Genomic DNA, 20,613 nt, shown 5'->3' on the forward strand with positions numbered 1-20,613 from the left:
GACGTGGACCTGTTTCAAATGTTACACAGCATTTCTCAAAGCAAAAACAAAATGGAGAGATGTGATGGGACTATGTACAAACCAAATGCAGATGAATTATGAGTACATGTATATTATGTAAGTGCTTTAAATTAAAATTAAAGGTGCACTATGCAACTTTTCTGGTGGGGGGGGGGGGGGGGGGGGGGTCTGCCACCTGCTTGTCTTCAAGCTTTGCCTAGAATGTTCTATACATTTCTTGTATTTAATTAACTGCAGGTATTTTTATTGCTCAAAAATACATTGAAATACATTTTTTTTTACTGTGAGTGGTGTTGCCTCTCCACAGATCTGACCTATAACTTAGCCTCATGGCACCCCCTGCTTGTCTCCATGGTGATAAAAGTAATGCCATTCTGTCAAACATTCCAGGCAATGCAGAAATATCTCCATGGAGACAATCAAATGGCTTAGTCCAGAAAAGATCCAAAGTGCACCTTTAAAAGATATATTTGATATTTACAGATGTATTTTGGTCGGAATTACATTAGAAGCAGGTCCAAATAAACAAAAACACAAGGTCTTTTTTTTCCTCTCATTTGCGGTGAAATGGGAGATATGTCAACAGCAAAAGGCATGCCTATAGATCACAGTCACACCACTACAGAAGCCAATCACAACTTGCCAAAAAACAGTGTGTCCTGTGTCTAAATAAATCCTAAAATCGAGTAAATGCGTGGGAGATTCTACCATAGAGCTTGTTTTCAATCCATGTGGAGGGGAGTGAGCGAGGGACAGGGGCGTTATTACAGTCCACAAGAGGAGTATCTTCTTCAGAGAGAGCGTCGTCGTACAGCAGCCCGTCCGCTGGAGTGGAGGCCGCCAAGTCCAAGTAATCCTAAATCAGAGTTAAACAAATTAGAGTCAATACAACAGCAGGTGAGAAGGATCGCCAAGGCAACAGGCGAATACTCTGAGGGAATCTATAGAGAAAGCACACTTCACTTCATTCATTCATTTTTACAAATATTCTAAAGAAAGGGATTGTATTAAAATCTGATTCATTATCTGTCATCATTCCCATGTATGCATCCCCACACAACAAGCTGAGATGTGACGTGAAAAAAAAATAAAATAAATATATATATATATATTATATATATATATATATATATATATATATATATATATATATATATATATATATATATATATATATATTTTATATATATATTTTTATATATATATATATATATATATATATATATATATATATATATATATATATATATATATATATATATATATATATATATATTATAGTAATTTGAGTAAAATAGTGCATGGTGCATCGTTTTGGTCAAAACGTAAATTATGTTTTCACAGTGTGTACATAATAATACTTTTATTTGAGTCTTTGAATATTTCAAATGTAACGCATACAAACGTGTATAAAGAACATATAATACATCATATATACGGTCTATAATTTGTAGCCACCCCTTCTTGTCTAAGAAAAGATTTTAAAAAATTATAATAAAAAATAAATAAACTCTATCTATCTATCTATCTGCTACATTTCTGATAAGTGGAGAGGCCCTCTCATGCAGTGGATACATTCCCTTATACTTAAAGGTGTTATTTTTAGATCGACTTCTGGTATGCTCTGTGATTAGACCTGGCAGAGCACAGTTAGGATTCCCCAAACAATAATTATGGCATCTGCAGCAGACACAAGCTGATAGATCAAACATGGAAATCCACACAGCATCTGCCTCCTTGTCTTTATGTGATGTTAAATAATAGTGTTACAACTCATGAGACCAACCATTTACAGACACTGGTACTATTATAAGAATTACATGCATTTCTGCTTTATAAATACAGAATTCATACATTGTTTAGCCTGTAACTATATAACATAATGTAGAAAAATTGGGCAATGCAAGACAATACTTTGATCAAAATAACAAGACATTTTTTTGCAGAAGATGTCTATATGATGTTTTTTATCACTGTAATTATTTTAAAATAGATATAGACAGAGACAAGTCAAAATAGTGTTCCCTCATTTGATTGACTTATGCATGTTTACGTAATCCTCTATTGTCCTTATTTAGAGAGTTGAGTGCTTAGAAAATTCCTGTTTTCACCTACCCCCTAGTCACCCCCATCACTATACTTAGTGATTATTTAAGTTATTTAAAATCTAAATCTAATATGCAGGATGACAAACTCTAACAGTCTTGCTTTTGAGTCCATATAATCAGTTTGTTGTCTTAAATGCATTACATCTAAACCATGAATCAGCAGTAACTGTAGTTTCGACTGAAAATAATATGGAGCATTCATTTACTAAAGTTCTGGCAGCCAGTACAACCAAAACTCTATTTAGTTTTCTGTAATGCATGGAGAGATCCTGATTGTAAGTCTCTGGCATCTTTCCTTCATGAATAAATGATAGGACTGTTCTGTTGTTTCTGTTGTTTTTCTCATACCCGACTCTTCACCATCATCTTTTCCAGTTCTTTGCTGATGTCGGAGAAGGTCGGCCTCTTGTCTGCTTCCTGTTTCCAGCAGCGGAGCATGAGGCTGTACCTGCGAAAGGAAAAATGCAAACTTCAATCTAATCCACTCAGAAGGCTATGGTTTTAGTGAGTAAATCAAAATACACTGAATGCTGGACAAACATTAGTCAAGTATAACATATTACTATAACTTACTTTTACAATAATTTGAGTGTTTGAATTTTTACTAAATTGTAATTTGAGTCAAGACAGAGTGACATTTTTGTTACACAACAGAAGGACGTTCATGATTCAAGATTCTGTCCAGAGAAATAAAACCTTGAGGAGAGAAACTATGCTGAGTATGTTATTGAAAAAATTTGTACTGAGTGTTCACCAGATTTTTCTCATATCTCCATGAGAACCAGTTTTATCATCTTCAGAACTAAAGGTGCACTGTGCAACTTTTCTGGTGGAGTGTCTGCCAACTGCCAGTTTCTATGGCGATGTATTTGCTTTGCCAGGAACACAGTATGACATTAAACTTATTCTTCTATATATTAGAACAAGCAAGAGGTGCCACCAGGCAAAGTTACGAGTCAAATCTATGAAGAGTCGATCCCCACATTAAGAATGGATGTTTTACTATGTATTTTTGACAATGTGTTTTAATAATAAAAACTGCTGTACATAATCTAATTGAATAGATAAATTAATGCAAAACTGTGGAACATTTCAGGTAAAGTGATAACATCCATGTAGAGAAGCAGGTGGTAGACCAACCCATCCTAAATGTTACATAGTGCACCTTAAGACTAAAGGAGATGGGGGCACGCTTATCTGCCAACTTGAATAACATTTCCCCACTGGGACTGGAAACAACCCACAATTTTGGATATTCTTATCTAGTTATCCGTTTAGTGCTTCTGGAGCTTACATCTCTTCTGAGCAGTTTTCCGGTCTCTCCATCCTGTATCCCGTTTTCAGGAGGTTAAAGAGGCGTTCAGGGGCGATGCCAGGGTATGGATTTCCTCCCAGTGTCACAATCTCCCAGAGCAGCACTCCAAATGACCATCTGAAATAACACACACACAACTTAAAACCTCATGAAATATAGTCTAGGTAACACTACTATAAAGGCTTTGTACTCACACGTCACTTTGTGAGGTGTAAATGTGATCAAATAATGACTCTATGGCCATCCATTTGACAGGTATGCGGCCCTGAAAAACACACAGAAAACTAATTTGGTGGATCTAAGATGTCTAGGGACAGGCAAATGACTACTGCGACTATTGGGCTTGACATTAAGGTCAACTGATAGCTTAGTTTTCTATTTCGACAAGCAATACCTTTACTCTAGCTAGTTACTTTGGCCAGTTCAATTTACGATTCAAAAAGATATAATTAAATTGTTGGAAGAAGGGTTGTGTAATTACCTATAAAAAGACATAGTAACCAATGTGAGCAATAATGAAAATGGTTAGAAGAGATTTGTTTTGATCTGAGAGAGAAACACCGTTGCACCGTACAATTCGAAAACACCCAAAATAAAAAGTGGCCTCCCTCACCTTGCTCCTCTTCACGTATGAGTCTTCCTCATAAACGTCTCGGGACAAACCAAAGTCTGAAATCTTCATCTTTCGACCTTCAGCCACCAGAACGTTTCGAGCCGCTAGGTCTCTGTGAACCAGCTACAGAACAATATCTAGTTTTAGTTAAGGTTAAGTGACGGACAGCTGTTGAAAAAGAAGAGACAGAAAAGCAAACCGTATAGGCACAGGATTCATTTTAATTACCCACACAGAATTCAGTTGAAAACCCAGATGTCAAATGTACAAGAAGTTAAGGATGATTCTTGTTTGAATTTGTTCTTAAGTGGGCTACAAAGGTTGGTCTTTATATTTTAATGCATCTATGCTGCTTGTGGTGCTGCCTTCAAACTTGTTCTCATATCACACTGACTGAATATAGCTCATATTTTGAATTTGCCTGAAACAACTCACCTTTAAATTATTTCCTTGACCTTTCTGGGCTTCAGTTATCATATTTGCCTTCACCATTATGTGATCACTGAGTGAATGACTTTACTTTTTACATTTTTAAAAGCTTTATTTGTAAGAAAAAGGCCTGATGGACAGACATTGCCATGGCTATGTCTATTTGCCTGTTTCATGTTTTGTTTGTTCAATAGTTTTAAACGTTTCATTAGAATTACACAAAAAATAACTGATTCCTGAAGGAAATTAATGACAGTAATTCAGTAATATTACACAAACAACCTACAAAACACAAATAATAAAATATCCTTGAAAAATTCTAATATATATTTTGAATGTTGGTGTATAAAGCATATATTTTCCTGTGGGCTCCTTATGGTTTTGGGCTTTACAAATACAATTCACTTTACTTTTCTTTCCATTAATCTCATTCTTATTTACCTTCATTTCTGCCAAGTACTGCATGCCTCTGGAGATTTGCCAGGCGAATGATATTAGGTCCCCCATGGTGAGCGCTCGGTCGTCTGGGTTTTCTAAATAACTGGAGTTTCGGTTGGCGTCCCGTCCCATGTAACTTGGTCCAACTTTCCGGCTCTCTCTGAGGAAGTTCCGCAGCGATCCAAATTTGGCGTATTCCACAATCAGGTACAAAGGTCCTATTGAGAGAACAACACTGTTTAAGCCTATATTCAGTCACCACGCTTTATAATCAGAGCTGGGAATGGTACCAAAACTATTACTCATACTCAAATTACATGTAGAATAGTAGTGTAGTGTGGTTTAAAAGGAAGTAAATTTAGTAGTAAAATGTTTTCTAAATAAAACTTCAAAAATAAAAGTTTTTTGGCCAAATTAAATTAATAATTAATAATACGTATTAAAGTATTTTTATTTGTGGGCCACACCTTATAAGTGTCTACATTTATGTTTATGTGGCTGAGAGATTATTGGTGTTGGTTGGAGGGACCAATGGCACAGATCGTCAGCCTTGCTTCAACACGTCTGCCCCAGGGCAACTGTGGCTACAGAACATAACACTACCGACAGAGTGAATGAACAATGCAGTGGAGTGAATGAACAATGCTATTTAAAGTTCTTTGGACTACTTTTCTTAGTTGTAATAATTGTCATCCTTACAATATATATTTATTAGTGTTTTGTCCATTTTTAATCTGGGTTATTACAAAAGTGCAAAAGTAAATAATTTGCACAAATAAAACAATACAGTACTAAACCAAACAAACAAATATTTTTTCCTAACCAAAACTTTCTGCTTAATATCTCTGCTTGTACCACCTCCACTTGTAGAGAAATTGCCTCACCGTCTTGGCTGCAGGCTCCGAACATTTTGATGACGTGAGGGTGATTGACCTGCTTCAGTAAAGTGAACTCTGACAGCAGGTCCCGTAACTCACTGTGAGAGGCGTTTTCTATTAGACAAAGAGACACAGGGTTAAACTGATGAAGGCATTCGTCTTTTCGGACATTTATGGCTCATACATCAGATTTTGCCCCTCTCTACCTTATGGTTGGAAGACGAAATTCAAAAAAGCTGCAATTAACAAATCGCAAAGCTTGCAATTATTTAGGTAATGTAATGTCTGCAAAGAACAAAATATCCTGTTTTCATTCAGGCTACAATGTGTAAAACCTGCTACAAACATAAAATTCATTGTTGTATAAGGGTGTGTACTTTATTTATTATGTCCATTATTGTGATATACCTCCCACAACTAATCTAAAAAAAATAGCAAAACTAATCTCAGTACTTGCCCTAAAAACTAGCCTCTGTCTGTGTCTTACCTTTGAGCATTTTCACAGCCACAGTTGTGTATCCAGCTTTTCCTTTAAGCCTGAACGCCGTTGCCTTGACAACCTTCCCAAACTCTCCCTCTCCCAGAGTCTTCCCCAGCACAAGGTTTTTACGTGGAAACTCCCACTTCGGATCCTCCTGGAAAACACATTACCAGTTACATTTACAATAAGCTGCTTCCAACTTCCAAGTCAGGTACACAGCAAAACATTACATTAGACAGCATAGATTGAATTCAGAGTTAATGCATTTATCGTTATTTAATAAAAAAGTTATTAAAAATGCAGTGCAGTAACCAAAGACCCTCGTCCAGATCTGGTGCAGGATGCTGGAAAGGCGTACCTAGCTGAAGTATTAGCCTGTTGTGTAGGTTAAAGATTAATGAGAACACGAATATGGGAATAATATGCAATTTCCATAAAGTCTGTAAAAACACTAGACGATTTTATCACAAGAGCAAAATTATCATGTCTTCCTCATTGGTAATAAATATCAATGTTATAAGTTAGATTTTTTATAAATTGCCATAATTGTCATTTAATACAAACATTAGTTAGTCTTAACAATTCTCCAAACCACATGCTTTTACTAACCAAGGTTTGGCTGTAGACATTGTAACAAAAAATACAAAAAAAAAGTTGATCATTGGTGATTAAAAATGACTGAATCTCAGTCTTGATAAAAAATTTGATCATTGCACCTCCCTACTCCAAACTGAACCCCATACCTTTTTGCTGTGGAGTGAGAAAGATATCTACTCTGCCATTATGCTGCTGTTTTAAGTAATAAAAAAACAACCAACCGATCTGCTTTACTCACAGGTATTTTGAACGTATCAGTTTCTATGGACTCCTGGGACCCTCTGCGGACATTGTTAGCAGGGAAACTGATTGGATAGGCCTGAGCTGGTCTCCTGAAGGTCATCTCTGCAGAGGCGATGGGCGGTTTGGGAGAGTTCTTGTGATATCGGTGGATGAAGTAAGAGGAGAGGAGGATGGATACGATGAAGGAGAGGAGCAGAGCAGTGGCAATGATGGTTTTACACATGTCGTCGCAAATCGCCACTGGAACAAAACAAAAAATAAAGTTACAGTTAATTAACAGATTTTGAATGCACCCATATTAGTCAACTATATCAGCCATCAGTGTAGATATTATTAACAACAAGACCTTTGTTATGATATGATAAAGGTGCACTATGTAACATTTTTGGTGGAGGTCAAGCCACCTGCTTGTCTCTATGGAGATGTTATTACTTTGCCTGGAATGATTCACAGTTTGGTATTTAACTTATCAGTCTCCAAAAAAGACAAGCAGGTGACTTCACATGGCAAAGTTACAGGTCAGAACTGTGGAGAGGCGACCCTGTTTACACAAAATGACTACATGTTTTTTAAGATATTTGTTGAGCAATAAAAACAGACTGTCAAAGGTTACACAGTGTACCGTTAAAGTTACTATTTCAGAGAATTTACAACATAAAATTTATATAATCATGATTGTTATATGTTCTAACATAATATTGTCTTAAATTCTGTAAACTATGATTATACTTCACATTTTAGACATGCATATTTAACTCTACAAAAAGGTATTTTCTTTTAATGGTAATATAAGCCATAAGTAGATAGTATAAGCAATACAGTTTCATATTTTCATACTGACCCTCATCGTCCTCTTTCTCACAGAAGCACCTCTCCGTGAGGCAGTAGCAGGTCCCGTACCCGGCTTGGATCCCATCTCGAATACCACGTTCATGTCCGCCCACCACTGGACCCTCTGTACCATCAAACAAACAGACCTATTATATCACATCATATTTATCCAAATTAAACAGCTGTATATGTTTCTCACTTGTGCAGTCTTGGGGGCAGATGGAGGGGTCTTTGCTTTCAACTGCGTCACAGAAACTATTGGGACATGTTCGCAGGTCTGGAGAACAGGTGGAGTATGATTCTGATATCCCTGCAATAAAAAAGAAAAATAAGAATGCTGCATCATTTCTAATAATAACCATTTATTTATTGGGATTAAGAAAACAAGTAAAGTACTGAAAAAGCAAAAGTAAGGACTCCGGCTGTTTAAATGGGGCATTAACTGTTAGAGTTACAGAATGCAGGAGGTGTGTGCTTCGCTCTAGACCTGTCATGATAACACATTTCGAAGCATGATATATTGCTACAGAGAGATACTGCAATAAATGATAACACTGAAACTACTCTATGCCACTGCCACAATAACAACAAAGCAGAATAATTCTATTACACCATTATTTAAACAGACAGTATCATTAAATGGCATGAGATGCAACAAATAAAAAGCAGAAAGAACTAGTAATTAGCCACAGAAGATACTTTCAGAAGATTCATTCTTTTACAGCTCAAATCTCATCATATTTCAACTAAAATAACAAAAATCTCAACACTAATGCAAATGAACTGTACACACAATAAATACAATAAAATATTGAGCCCAAAATATATTGTTCCAGCTATTATGTATTGAATGATTAGTCGATATAGTGCTTATCATGACAGGCCTCCCTCACTGGGTCAGTTAGCAACTGTAGTAACTGTAAAAACATCAGATCTTGCTAATTTAACTGTGAATGTGTTAGTAGGTCATGTGTAGAAGGCTGGAAAGGCAGGCAATTTGTGTTTAAATTATCCCAACAATTAGAAGCAACTCCTAATATGTTCTGATGAGAAGTATCATATTATAATAAGAAAGCAAAAGTACGTTTAGCATTCATAGGATCTTTTGGGTTGGAGAAATAACTGTACCTCTCTCAGTGCCCTGTCTCCATTGGCACCTCCCGTTAGTTGCTCCTAAGCCTCTCACTGATTCACACTCTCCACGACGTTTGTTTGAGGCACAAGACGAGAACTCCTGAGTCTCTTGAAGAGCCTTATTGGCTGTGGATGAAAAACAAAAGAGAAACTGGTTACTTTTGACGAATATAGACATTTATTTCACCTTTTCTGGTAGTTACGTAGGCTCTGATAGATGTAACGTGTCAAAGTGTCAAACTAAAACACATCGGCCCAGAGCCTTACTGACAAAACATGAAGTGATGAAGTGTCTTGCCCAAGGACACAACAATCAAATACAAACAGTACAATTTAAAATATTAAAGCGCACTGTGTAACTTTCTGTTAGATTGTGAGCCACCTGCTTGTTTACATGGAGAAGTTGCCTGGAAGTTTCCACAGTATGACATTAAGCTTAACTATCTACATGGAAACAAGCAAGTGATGCCACCATTTATGATCCTACTCACTGAGACAATACATGTCATTCAAAGTATTTCTAAGCAATAAAATCATCCGTAATGAAGTAAATGCAATAGATAAACACTGCAGATAAAAATAGATAATAGATAAACACTGTAGATAAATTTAATGGCATACTGGTGCACATTCTAGGCAAAGCAGAGAACAGAAAAGTTACATTTAAAAGTACTGAAAAGACTGTTCCTCACCATCTCCCTCCAGTGTGATCAGGATCTGAGTGCTGGCCTCCTCCTGAGTGTGCTCCTCTTGGGCTATCACAGTGTAGAGCAGCTCGTGGCACTCGGCACGTCCCAGAGGCTCAGTGTCATTCACAAACAGCAGCCCCCAGCGGTCCTCCTCCCCCTGAGACACGCTCACCGCACTGTAACAGGACTGGAGACTCGAGGACAGGTTACGATCAGGGACCTCCAGACGATACGAGACACCGAAACCATCAAACTCAGGGCAGTTATCCACGCACACTCGGCCAACCTGGAAACAGTGGAATTATATAATTAGTGAATCTGACAAGTTGAAGTGAATGTATTTGATATAGGTCTGTTAATTGATTTTAAGGTGATGCAAAATTTGTATTGTTGCCATAGTAATTAATAGCAAATTATAGTAATATAGTATTGTACACTATGTAACTTTTAGTGAGTCAACCTGCCACATGCGTATCCCAACTGAGACATGTTCCACAGTATGGCATTAAACTTTTTCTATACCACATCTGTAGTTATTATTGTGATCTTAGTATCATCTCCACAAATCTGACCTGGCACTACCTACTTCTCTAAGTTTAATGTCATACTGTGGAGACAATTATTCTCCTATTGATTCCTCTTAACATATGAATCCAAAGCATATCTACATGGCTTAAAATATAGATATTACACAGTTTATTTTTATAAGAATTTTTACTGTAATTAATTCATAATCACATTTCCAGTCATACTCACCTGTGCATAGACAGACGCTCTTCGGAACACTGTGAACACCTGTGTGACATTGGGGAATAGGATCTGCACGGGTAAAATGGTGACATTAAAATGCAGCAGGACGGTCCCCGTGAGGCCCGGGTAAGTCGTGTCATTCACCAAATAATGTAACTGCACTGTGCGGTTCTCATTCACAAACAGACTCCTCTTCAGAACCAGTTCTGTCAGAGAAAATAAGATTATATAGTAACTTTAGGACAAATTATGATTCAGACTTTGTCTATATGTATGAAGGATGTTTAAAGTTAGGTATATATAAGGTTGTCTCTTACATGCAACTTACATTACCTAACATGATAAAGCAACACTGTGTAACTGTGTGATTCCATAGAAACAGAAAGTTAAAACAATACTTTGGCACATCCTCCATGGAGATAGATATGTTTTATGGCGTATCATGGAATATTATAGCCAAAGAAACAACATTTCCATGAAAACAAGCAGAGGGAGGCCTCGGCTAGTCATGTCTGTGGAGATGCAAGCCTGTTCACAGTAAGCATGGATGTTTTTTCTATGCCAGTGTAATAAAACATCCAAAAAGAAAAAGACACACACACTGCAATATAATTTTACGTAACTTAAAACGTGTTGATGTTTACATTTAGTGTTTTGGTTCTCAAGCCAATTATCTAAAAAGCAGTTAGTAATACATCCAAAAGACCTCTATATGACAGCTAACGGCATCTGGTTCACCTGTGATTATAGTGGTGTTTTAAACCAGTAGAAGGTCATGTTACAGCTATTATCTTTAATCTTCACAGTCATTATAGAATATCTGATTATTTTTGTGGACTTACGGTAGTCGTGGACAGTTTCTCTGATTCCTCCCAGGGCATTTTTCTTTTCCCTGAACGTTCCCTTCAGGTCAAATGTTTCCTTGATCCAGGGGTCACTGTTGAGCGATGTCCAAACATATTTGTTCTGTCTCTGGTCTGGGTAGATGGGTGTCAGGTCTCTGTCATACACATACAAGGTCCCAAAAGAACCTCCCTGGAGAAAAACACAAGTAAGGTCTCAAGTTAGGTATTTAAGTTATGTTTCCATTTTGTACAAGCTTTATATAGCCTTTAAAGTCTCCCTCTTCAATCTATTTGCATATAGCTCACTATCACATCAGCTTCTCAAAACAGTTAATTTGCCCAACAGAAAAGAGTTAGAAATTAAACAATCAAACATCACCCTGCACTCTGGTACTCAAATGAATAGGATTCGCCAGCCTCCAAAATTTGATGGGGTATTAAGTGTTTTGTTTGGTTTTGTTAAATGGTTCATGGAGTCCACTAAATGCTAAGATTGTATTGTAAAAAAAATATAAACAATTCTTAAAATGGCATTAAAAGAATAATCATACCATAACAAAATAATATCATGTTCATACATATTACATTAACTTCAATCCTGTCTTGGCCTCTCACCTTAGTCCTGTTGTAGCTAATGGTGATGTCTGCTGTGGCTGTCCCATTGATGAAGGGCGCATTATCATCTTCATCATTGACGAAGACCTCGAGAGGCGTCTCCAGTTTAGTGATGACTGAGTCTGTCCTGATGGTGCAGATGAGCAGCAGTCGGTATCTTTCATTCTCCTCGCGGTCCAGCGGTGCTGTGACAACCAGCTCCCAGGTCGAGTCATTCACAGCAAAAGGAGCTGGGAACTCTACACAACATATGAACATTTAGATCAATGTTTGGGTGGAGTCAAAGTATAACATAATATAATATATAACATTTTTTTTTTTTCTTGCAAAAGAATCTTTCTGCCAGCGAAAGGGAAAAAAAAATGTTGAGAAATCTATGTGGAAATCTATGTCATACATTATGTGGAAATCTATGTCATACATGGAAATAGATATGTTTTTTGCCATACTCTGTAAAATAACAGCTATAGGAACAACATTTCCAAGGCAAAAGGTGGAGGCCCTCCAGCAGGCCAAGTAAGAGTCAGGTTTGTGGAGATGCAAAATCAGTAAGTGCAATAAAACACCCAAAAATAAAAGAAAATGTTATTGCTATATATATTTTTTGGATAAAAGGTTACACAGTGGGGCTTTAACAAAACATAAAAACCACATTAAAGCTATGATGTACTTGCTCTCCATAGCCCTCACCTGACTCCACGTTGTAGGTGATGGTGTAGTTGGGACACACCCCAGCTCTGCTCAGCCTCCTCAGCTGCCTCACTGCTCCGGGGTACCTGTTCTCCATGATGTGAGGGATGCAGGAGTCTCTGTGAGGAAAGCACAGCTCTTTAAGGTCTGTCTGTCCGCACTGAGGTACAGTGGCATTCACAAAATCCAGAACAATCCGGGCGACTTTCTTGTTGCTGCACTGACTCCGACTGGAGCTAGAGGGCAGCGCCATCGTCTTCAAGGTCAGCTTCTGCACGGACCATAGCTTCTGATCTGTGGAGAGGGGGATAGAATGAATTATTTCTTTGTAGGTTAGATGGTATTTTCATTCAAATAATCCAAAAGGTTGGTTTTAATGGTTAATCACTATGGCAATCATTCTGAAATCTGTGGATAGAAGGATTGGCAGAGCTTCAAAATTGGTCTGATTGAGGCAAATGGGAATGCGTTTGTTTTCTGAACTTTCACTGGAAAATTCCTCAAAACTCATATACACACATGTCATACACACATCCATTTTGATTAGCACAACCAGTCTCAAATATGTCCCTGTTAATTTCATTTACTGTTTAAAGAAAATACATTGTATATTGTACATTGTTGGTTGTGATATATTTGACTTAATGACAAACTCAGAGTGAGCAGCCAAGGCATTCATTCATTTGGCAGACAAGAACACTAGACATCATTTGATGGACCATATTTTAATTGCCTTTTTGAAAGTTGTTCTGACAAATGAGAAATTTAAAAGTGTAGTATGTAACTTTTCTAGTGGAGGGTCCACCACCTGCTTGCTTTGCCTGGATAATTCACAGTATGGCATTAAACTGTTCTATATAGCATTCTTCTATTATGAGTGTTTTCATCACATACAAATATCTTGAAAAACATTCTCCAGATTGGACCTGTAACTTGGTCTGGTGGCACCATCTGCTTGTCTCTTTGGAAACAGATGACTTCTATAGGTTCAATGCCATAATATGGAACATTCCAAAACAATAACATGTCTATGGAGACCAACAAGTAGCAGCCGCTTCTTAGAAAAGTTACAAAGTGAACCTTTAAATAAAGATTTGATTTTCAGTAAATAAGAGACTATTAATATAAAAGACAAACAGTTTACCCCACATATTTTGGCATAATAAACTCTATGACCCTGTTTAAGTGTTGAGTTTAAGGAGTGCAGCCAAAACAATCAGAAGAAGACTTTCATCCTAAGGTACTTTTCCTGATGACTCTGCAGTTTTTACAGAATTTAATCACATTATCATCCAAAGCATAGAGCTATAGCCAAGAATACAGCATAAATGTCATGACCAGATTTACTCCCATGTTAGCAACAAGCAACAGAGCAGGCTACAAGACCTTAATAATATACTGCTGAGGTATATACACTGAAATTAAGACTATGTAGGCTTCTTTTTAATGCACATGTATTAAATATCTATCCATAGTTTTACTGCAGACAGTAAATTGCCTTTGGCACTGTGCACTTAGTAGAATCACGACTGCTGACTCAGGTCTACACTGTGGTCAGAATGGGAAGCCAAAAAAACAACAAAAAAACAACAAAAGACAAGAGGATGAGAATTTTGGAAATTCAGGCCAAGAAAGACATAAAAGACTGCTATACACTGGACTATTAAACTTTTCTTAAATGATTTGTCTCCAAAACTTACATTTAATCATTCATTTACACAAAACAGACATTCAAAATTATATGACAATATTGATGTATTGCCTTAATTGTACACATGTTACTTATTGTAACAGTTGTGTGTTTACCACATCAGTACATTTGAATGGTCTGACAATAGAACAATAGTAATAGTAAGAGTAAAGAAGCTATGGATTTATATTGCCTTTTATTTTTTGTGTGATTTAATGTGATTTGCATGATTTAATGTCCTTCTTATTCTGTAAAGCACTTTGAATTACTTTGTGTACACATTGTGCTATACAGATAAACTTGCCTTGCCTTTTAAAACACCCAAAACACTTTACATTGCATTATTTATTCAGTCCAGAGTCGGAGGTGGTCAGCTACTGCCATGGAGCATGAGGCTGTCAATCTGTACCAATGGCTCCTTTGACCGCCACCTCTGACCACATGCCAATGAGGGTGAAGTGTCTTGCTTAAGGACATAACAGCACCACTAGAGCCACTGCTGCCCTAATGCGGCACCTGATATTTCTATGTATGTATGTGTGTATGTATGTATGTATGTATGTATTTAATAAATATGCCAAAATTGCAAATTTTTAAAACCTTCCCATAGGAGGCTTTTAGAATATTTCCAGTGGTCTCTCATCCAAACAGTAACCAGGCCCAACCCCGCTGAGCTTCCGAGATCAGATGAGATCTGGCATCTCAAATTGGCATGTCCGCATAAAGTACATGAGTTGGTCCAATAAAAACAGAACTGACAAATACATGTATAATTGATCCTTACTGAGCAGTGCAAAGTCACTCTCCTCCAGCGTCTTGTTGAGGGACAGGACCCCAGTGTGGACGTCCATGCTGAACCAGGAGCTGTAGACTCTGGGAGCACCGGTCCAGCACAGGTAAAAGTGCGGTCGCTCTGTGTCACTATCCAGGAGAGAGTAGAGCTGGAGGATGGGGGTCCCGGCAGACTGTCCCACATAGACCGTCTCTGTGTACTCAGTCTGAGGGAAGTACAGGCCCAAGGCTCCTAAAGGGACCAAAGGAGAAGGAGTCAGTATTTTAGAATAGTTAAATGAGGAAATGGAGTGCAGAGTGGAGGGTGCAGAAATAATGAATGTTGAAATCATGAAATCACAGAGTAAACGTAGATAGGAAAACCAAACATAAAAACTGCACACCAAAAAATGCAGGCGTACTTTACTGTCCCCATAGGGAAATTTATCCTAAAAATGTAAATAAATGATTTTTTAATTTACAGTTGTTGACTAGACAGGACCAGATAGGAGTGATATACTATATGCAAATCAGTTTATAGGGGAATCAGGCACTTTTAACCCAATACTTATTTTGTTATAAGCAACATCGGACAAAAAAAGCCACAATAAGCAGCAACTACTGACAGAGGGCACTAAAGCAGAATAAAACTAAAAAGTTCTTCATTTTCAAATTCACACTAGTAAAAATTTGCTGTATAGTTCAAGAAATGCATCAAGTTGCAACAAAATCATAACTGCTGTAATTAATCTTATAAAAGAAATAATAATGTCGCTAGAGCATTTTTACTGTAAATTTTGTTGATATATACATACTGTTAAGAGCTGAAGTCATATTACAAAACAGGAAGTAGCCTTTATCTCTCATTTCATTCTTCATATCCTCTCCATCAATCACCCTTCCTCTAGACCCACACGGCACTGATGATATGAGTGACAGGTGCGATGTGGTCTGGCTTTATTAGCGGAAATGTAGCGTCTCGGATGACACTTAGGCAGCTCTTTTAATGAATTTCTTAGTGGGTCGATGGCGCAAGTTTCCGGTTCTCCTTGTGTTCACCTTGAGATGTTTAATTACATGGACATAACAGATAACATGATACTGGACTGGAATGAGTCATTAGGAGAGGCATGTGGTATTAAATCATATGGTGGGTCAACATGTAGACGTAAACAAGCTTGTCACGATAATCACTATACTGTATTGACTTAGCGTTCTATATATGAAAGCCGGAACAATATTTTTTTGGGCAAATATTTATTGTGTGTACCTTTTCTTTGCACAACGGTGGCTATACGATCCAATCTGAACTGCAGAAGGTTGAATTAATAACATCTATGATTTATTACACATGCAAACTAACTACTAAAGTGTTTCATTCTGGTATTTCTGGCAATATAACAATTTTCTAAAGCCAAGATTACAATTTAAATGTTATTACAAATAATGCTGTCTTTAACAAAAAGTTACAACTATCTGCTTCTTCTGAGAGTTGGTCACTGCTAAATCCATCTGACCAATGGGAAATCATATTACCCAGCCCTACTCTGAAAAGCAAATGAGGCAGTTCAAATAAGGCCAAATGATCAGAAGGAGTCTGCTAAAGTTATATGGACTTAAAACATTGCCATCTCTGTCAGCATAAATAAAGAAAAGTGACAACAGCTTCAGAAAGTGATGCCATTATTCAACTCCAAAGACGTGATTACTGTCAGCAATAACATTTATATAGCAAATGTGTGGACCCAATCACAAACAAATAAAAAAGCTGTTCAGGATCATTTTTGGCTATTTCATTGAAAACATTCAACCAGCAATATTAACCAGGACTAAAGCAAGACTAAACCAGCAGTATTAACCAGGACTAAAGCAAGACTAAACCAGCAGTATTAACCAGGACTAAAGCAAGACTAAACCAGCAGTATTAACCAGGACTAAACCAAGACTAAACCAGCACTATTAACCAGGACTAAACCAGGACTAAACCAAGACTAAACCAGCAATATTAACCAGGACTAAAGAAAGACTAAACCAGCAGTATTAACCAGGACTAAACCAAGACTAAACCAGCACTATTAACCAGGACTAAACCAGGACTAAACCAAGACTAAACCAGCAATATTAACCAGGACTAAACCAAGACTAAACCAGCATTATTAACCAGGACTAAATCAGGACTAAACCAAGACTAAACCAGGACTATTAACCAGGACTAAACCAGGACTAAACCAAGACTAAACCAGCAATATTAACCAGGACTAAAACAAGACTAAACCAGCACTATTAACCATGACTAAATAAGAACTAAACCAAGACTAAACCAGGACTATTAACCAGGACTAAACCAAGACTAAACCAGCACCATTAACCAGGACTAAACCAGGACTAAACCAAGACTAAACCAAAACTAAACCAGCAGTATTAACAAGGACTAAACCAGGACTAAACCAAGACTAAACCAGCACTATTAACAAGGACTAAACCAAAACTAAACCAGCAGTATTAACCAGGACTAAACCAGGACTTAACTAGGGCTAAACCAAGACTAAACCAGCACTATTAACCAGGACTAAACCAGCACTATGAACCAGGACTAAACCAGGACTAAACCAAGATTAAACCAGCACTATTAACCAGGACTAAACTGGGACTAAACCAACACTAAAGCAGTACTATTAACCAGGATTAAAGTCGTAGAGTCTTGTAGCTTTGCATTAGTAGTGTTTATATTTGTTGTACGTTTCTCCTGGTGATGTGGCCCTCTTGAGCAGCGTGACTGAACCATCAGGGACCACACTAAAGTCATTATCACAAAACTAAACCTGATTTTCTATTTCTGCTGCAGCGTTCGCTCCAGCTCTGGTTCAGATTTGATTTGTGGAGATGACAGGAGCTGCTCGGATGGATCAGATGAGCCTCGTTTCTTATAGCATAAGATTTACTGGGTCTTTTTATTAAACAAATTGTGAAATGGGAAATAAAATAGGAGGGTTATTGTATGTGGGGAAAAAATGAATCAAAGGTGCTATGAGACCAAGATACAGGTCAGATCTGTGGAGAGTTGATCCCACTCACAATAAGAATGTATGTTTTTGCACTTATTTTTAAGCCACAGAAACTCCTGTAATTGTATAAGGGTAAGATAGACAAGTTAATGCTATATCTTGGAGCATTCTAAAGCAATAACATCTCCAGGTGATGAATCTCCATCCAGAAAGACTACACAGTACCTTTAACCAATACTATACTTAAAGGGTACAAAGGACACCATCAAATTCTGTATTCATAATTTTGAACAGCTTTACCTCATATAACACATTTTGCTCATATTAAACCTCACCAGAAGTAGGTCAAAAATACTATTGTTACTATTACTACTGCAACAGCTACTACAAATCAACTTGCTTTGCTTAAAATGTCATTTTATCAAAATTTCTGTTTTTATTTAAACTTGGCCCAAAATGCCTAATATTCTAAAATAAAACAGAAAGAAATCTTCTGAATATCTTCTGAAAAATGTCTGGTACTTGCTGTTGTAATTTCTCTCCCTCATCTTTAGTTTCAGATCTTATAATAGCATCATCCAAGAGTCTATTTTGGCTCAGACATGGATCTGCTGGTGAAGTGTTCTCCTTCACCAGAAATACTCAGACGTCACTGGATCCATTTGTTTGGACATTACTTATTTATGTGTTAAGCACCGTTTTGTGGCTCAAATATCATCCACACAAACTATTTAAAGCCAGAAACCTGTAAGTAACACAACAACGTACAAGTAAAAACTACAAACATTCTAATTAAACAGGCTTATGGTAACTAATTGCACCCATTAATTTATTGGTATTATCTGTATGAAGCAATTTCCTTAGCGGCCATTGGAGGGAGCTATTATCCTATTGACTTAGCCGTAGTCCTCATTAGTACAACCAAAACACCAACTAACCAGTACAATTGGGTCCTTATTTAAATAAACTATGTAAAAGAATATATAAAAAAAAAAAAAAGTTATCAATATCATTGGTGCCAGAAATGTTCCACAATTTGTAGTTAAACTTGTTTTATATTTCTTCAAGTACAGAATTTGTATTGATATGAAATATGTACTCTTACAATGAGCGGGCTTGCCTCTCCACAGATCTCTAAGGGCCTGGTGGTGTCACCTGCTTATTTCCATGGGGATAGATAAGTTTAATGCCATACTGTTGAATATTTCAGGCAGTGCAGCAACATCTTCATGGAGAAAAGCAGATGGGGAACCCTATACCAGAAAAGTTACATAGTGTACATTTAAAGTAAAAACAAAAACAACACATTGAAACTAGTCCAATAACTGCATAGCAACACAAGATTATCCTCAATTTGGGCCAAAAATTTTTTATCCTATCTTATTATCTCAAAACTAAAATAATAATAATTAAAACAGTTGAAATTAAGATCAACATTCTGCCATTTAACTACACTGTACAACTTCCTATTGCTTGCATTGATATAGTACACATAATTGTATCAGTGGGACCCAGCCTCGTTTGTCATGCCTGGAAACAGCAGATGACAGGGCCACAAATAAAGCAGGTCTTGAATGTGTTAACCATCTGAGAGCTTTATGGAGCCGAGCCTGGCCCACTGCCACAACCTCAAACCCAATGCAACACAATCCATTTATATCATTCAAAACTCAATTTCTCTGCAGGACGGGAGCCAGCACAACGCAAGCAGCTCATATCAAAACTAATGAATTGGATGGATCATGCAGGCCTCACTGTAAATGACATCTTTGGACCATGAGGCTGTGATTTGGGCACAGATGACATATTAGTATTTACAAAATTATATCCACGTGAAATGGAAACGTAATCATGTTTTACCTCACAAGATAAAATATTGTTAACAATAAAATAAAAGTTGGAAAATGAAAAATGTATATTTCAACTACACTACGAGGAGAAACAAGACACAGGACCAGGCTCATTTCCATTATAGTAAAACAATGGTGGAAATAACAAGAAGGTCCCTGGGTTAAGGGCAATATGTAACTTTTCCATCATCTGCTTGTGTCGACTGAGATGTTATTGCTTTGTCTGGAATGTTGCACAGTATGGCATTAAACATATTTATCTTGCATTTATTTAACTACAGATTTTTATTGTAAAACATACCTTAACAAACCTTCTTTCTGTGACCACTAATAAGTTTAATGCCAAACTGTGGAATATGGATTGAGTGTACTTTTTTGAAGCATATCAGAAAATGTAATTCATATCTTACATTATTTTAAATTGCAGAACACAAAAGAAACGAAAAGAAATAAAGTGTGATTTTTCAATGTACATTAACACAAAGAAAATACACTAATACTTGAAAGGGAGTACCTCTATGGCATCAATGAATGTGGCAAACGCTACCAGAAAAGCTGCATAGTGAAGCTTTAAAGAACACTTCATCAAACACACGTGCCATATAAGACAATACACAGGC

At 37.0% G+C, this 20,613-nt stretch overlaps 1 protein-coding gene across 1 annotated transcript in view; it reads right to left on the reverse strand.

Annotated features, from left to right (window-relative positions):
* Window positions 1-20,613, reverse strand: part of ret (ret proto-oncogene receptor tyrosine kinase) — a 40,620-nt gene that overhangs the window by 2,329 nt on the left and 17,678 nt on the right. Inside the window, exons 2-19 of the mRNA XM_033979875.2 lie at window positions 15,152-15,391; window positions 12,678-12,971; window positions 11,988-12,226; window positions 11,370-11,562; window positions 10,534-10,733; window positions 9,781-10,063; window positions 9,083-9,214; window positions 8,154-8,264; window positions 7,965-8,078; window positions 7,119-7,363; window positions 6,290-6,437; window positions 5,809-5,916; window positions 4,928-5,142; window positions 4,058-4,180; window positions 3,639-3,709; window positions 3,424-3,561; window positions 2,478-2,577; window positions 730-877 (exon numbers count right to left, since the gene is read on the reverse strand). Coding sequence (XP_033835766.1) covers window positions 730-877; window positions 2,478-2,577; window positions 3,424-3,561; window positions 3,639-3,709; window positions 4,058-4,180; window positions 4,928-5,142; window positions 5,809-5,916; window positions 6,290-6,437; window positions 7,119-7,363; window positions 7,965-8,078; window positions 8,154-8,264; window positions 9,083-9,214; window positions 9,781-10,063; window positions 10,534-10,733; window positions 11,370-11,562; window positions 11,988-12,226; window positions 12,678-12,971; window positions 15,152-15,391 — 3,102 coding nt within the window. The remainder of the gene's footprint in view (window positions 1-729; window positions 878-2,477; window positions 2,578-3,423; window positions 3,562-3,638; window positions 3,710-4,057; window positions 4,181-4,927; window positions 5,143-5,808; window positions 5,917-6,289; window positions 6,438-7,118; window positions 7,364-7,964; window positions 8,079-8,153; window positions 8,265-9,082; window positions 9,215-9,780; window positions 10,064-10,533; window positions 10,734-11,369; window positions 11,563-11,987; window positions 12,227-12,677; window positions 12,972-15,151; window positions 15,392-20,613) is intronic.

The sequence above is a fragment of the Periophthalmus magnuspinnatus genome, chromosome 15 (assembly GCF_009829125.3).
Source record: "Periophthalmus magnuspinnatus isolate fPerMag1 chromosome 15, fPerMag1.2.pri, whole genome shotgun sequence".
Classification (NCBI taxonomy): Eukaryota; Metazoa; Chordata; class Actinopteri; order Gobiiformes; family Gobiidae; genus Periophthalmus; species Periophthalmus magnuspinnatus.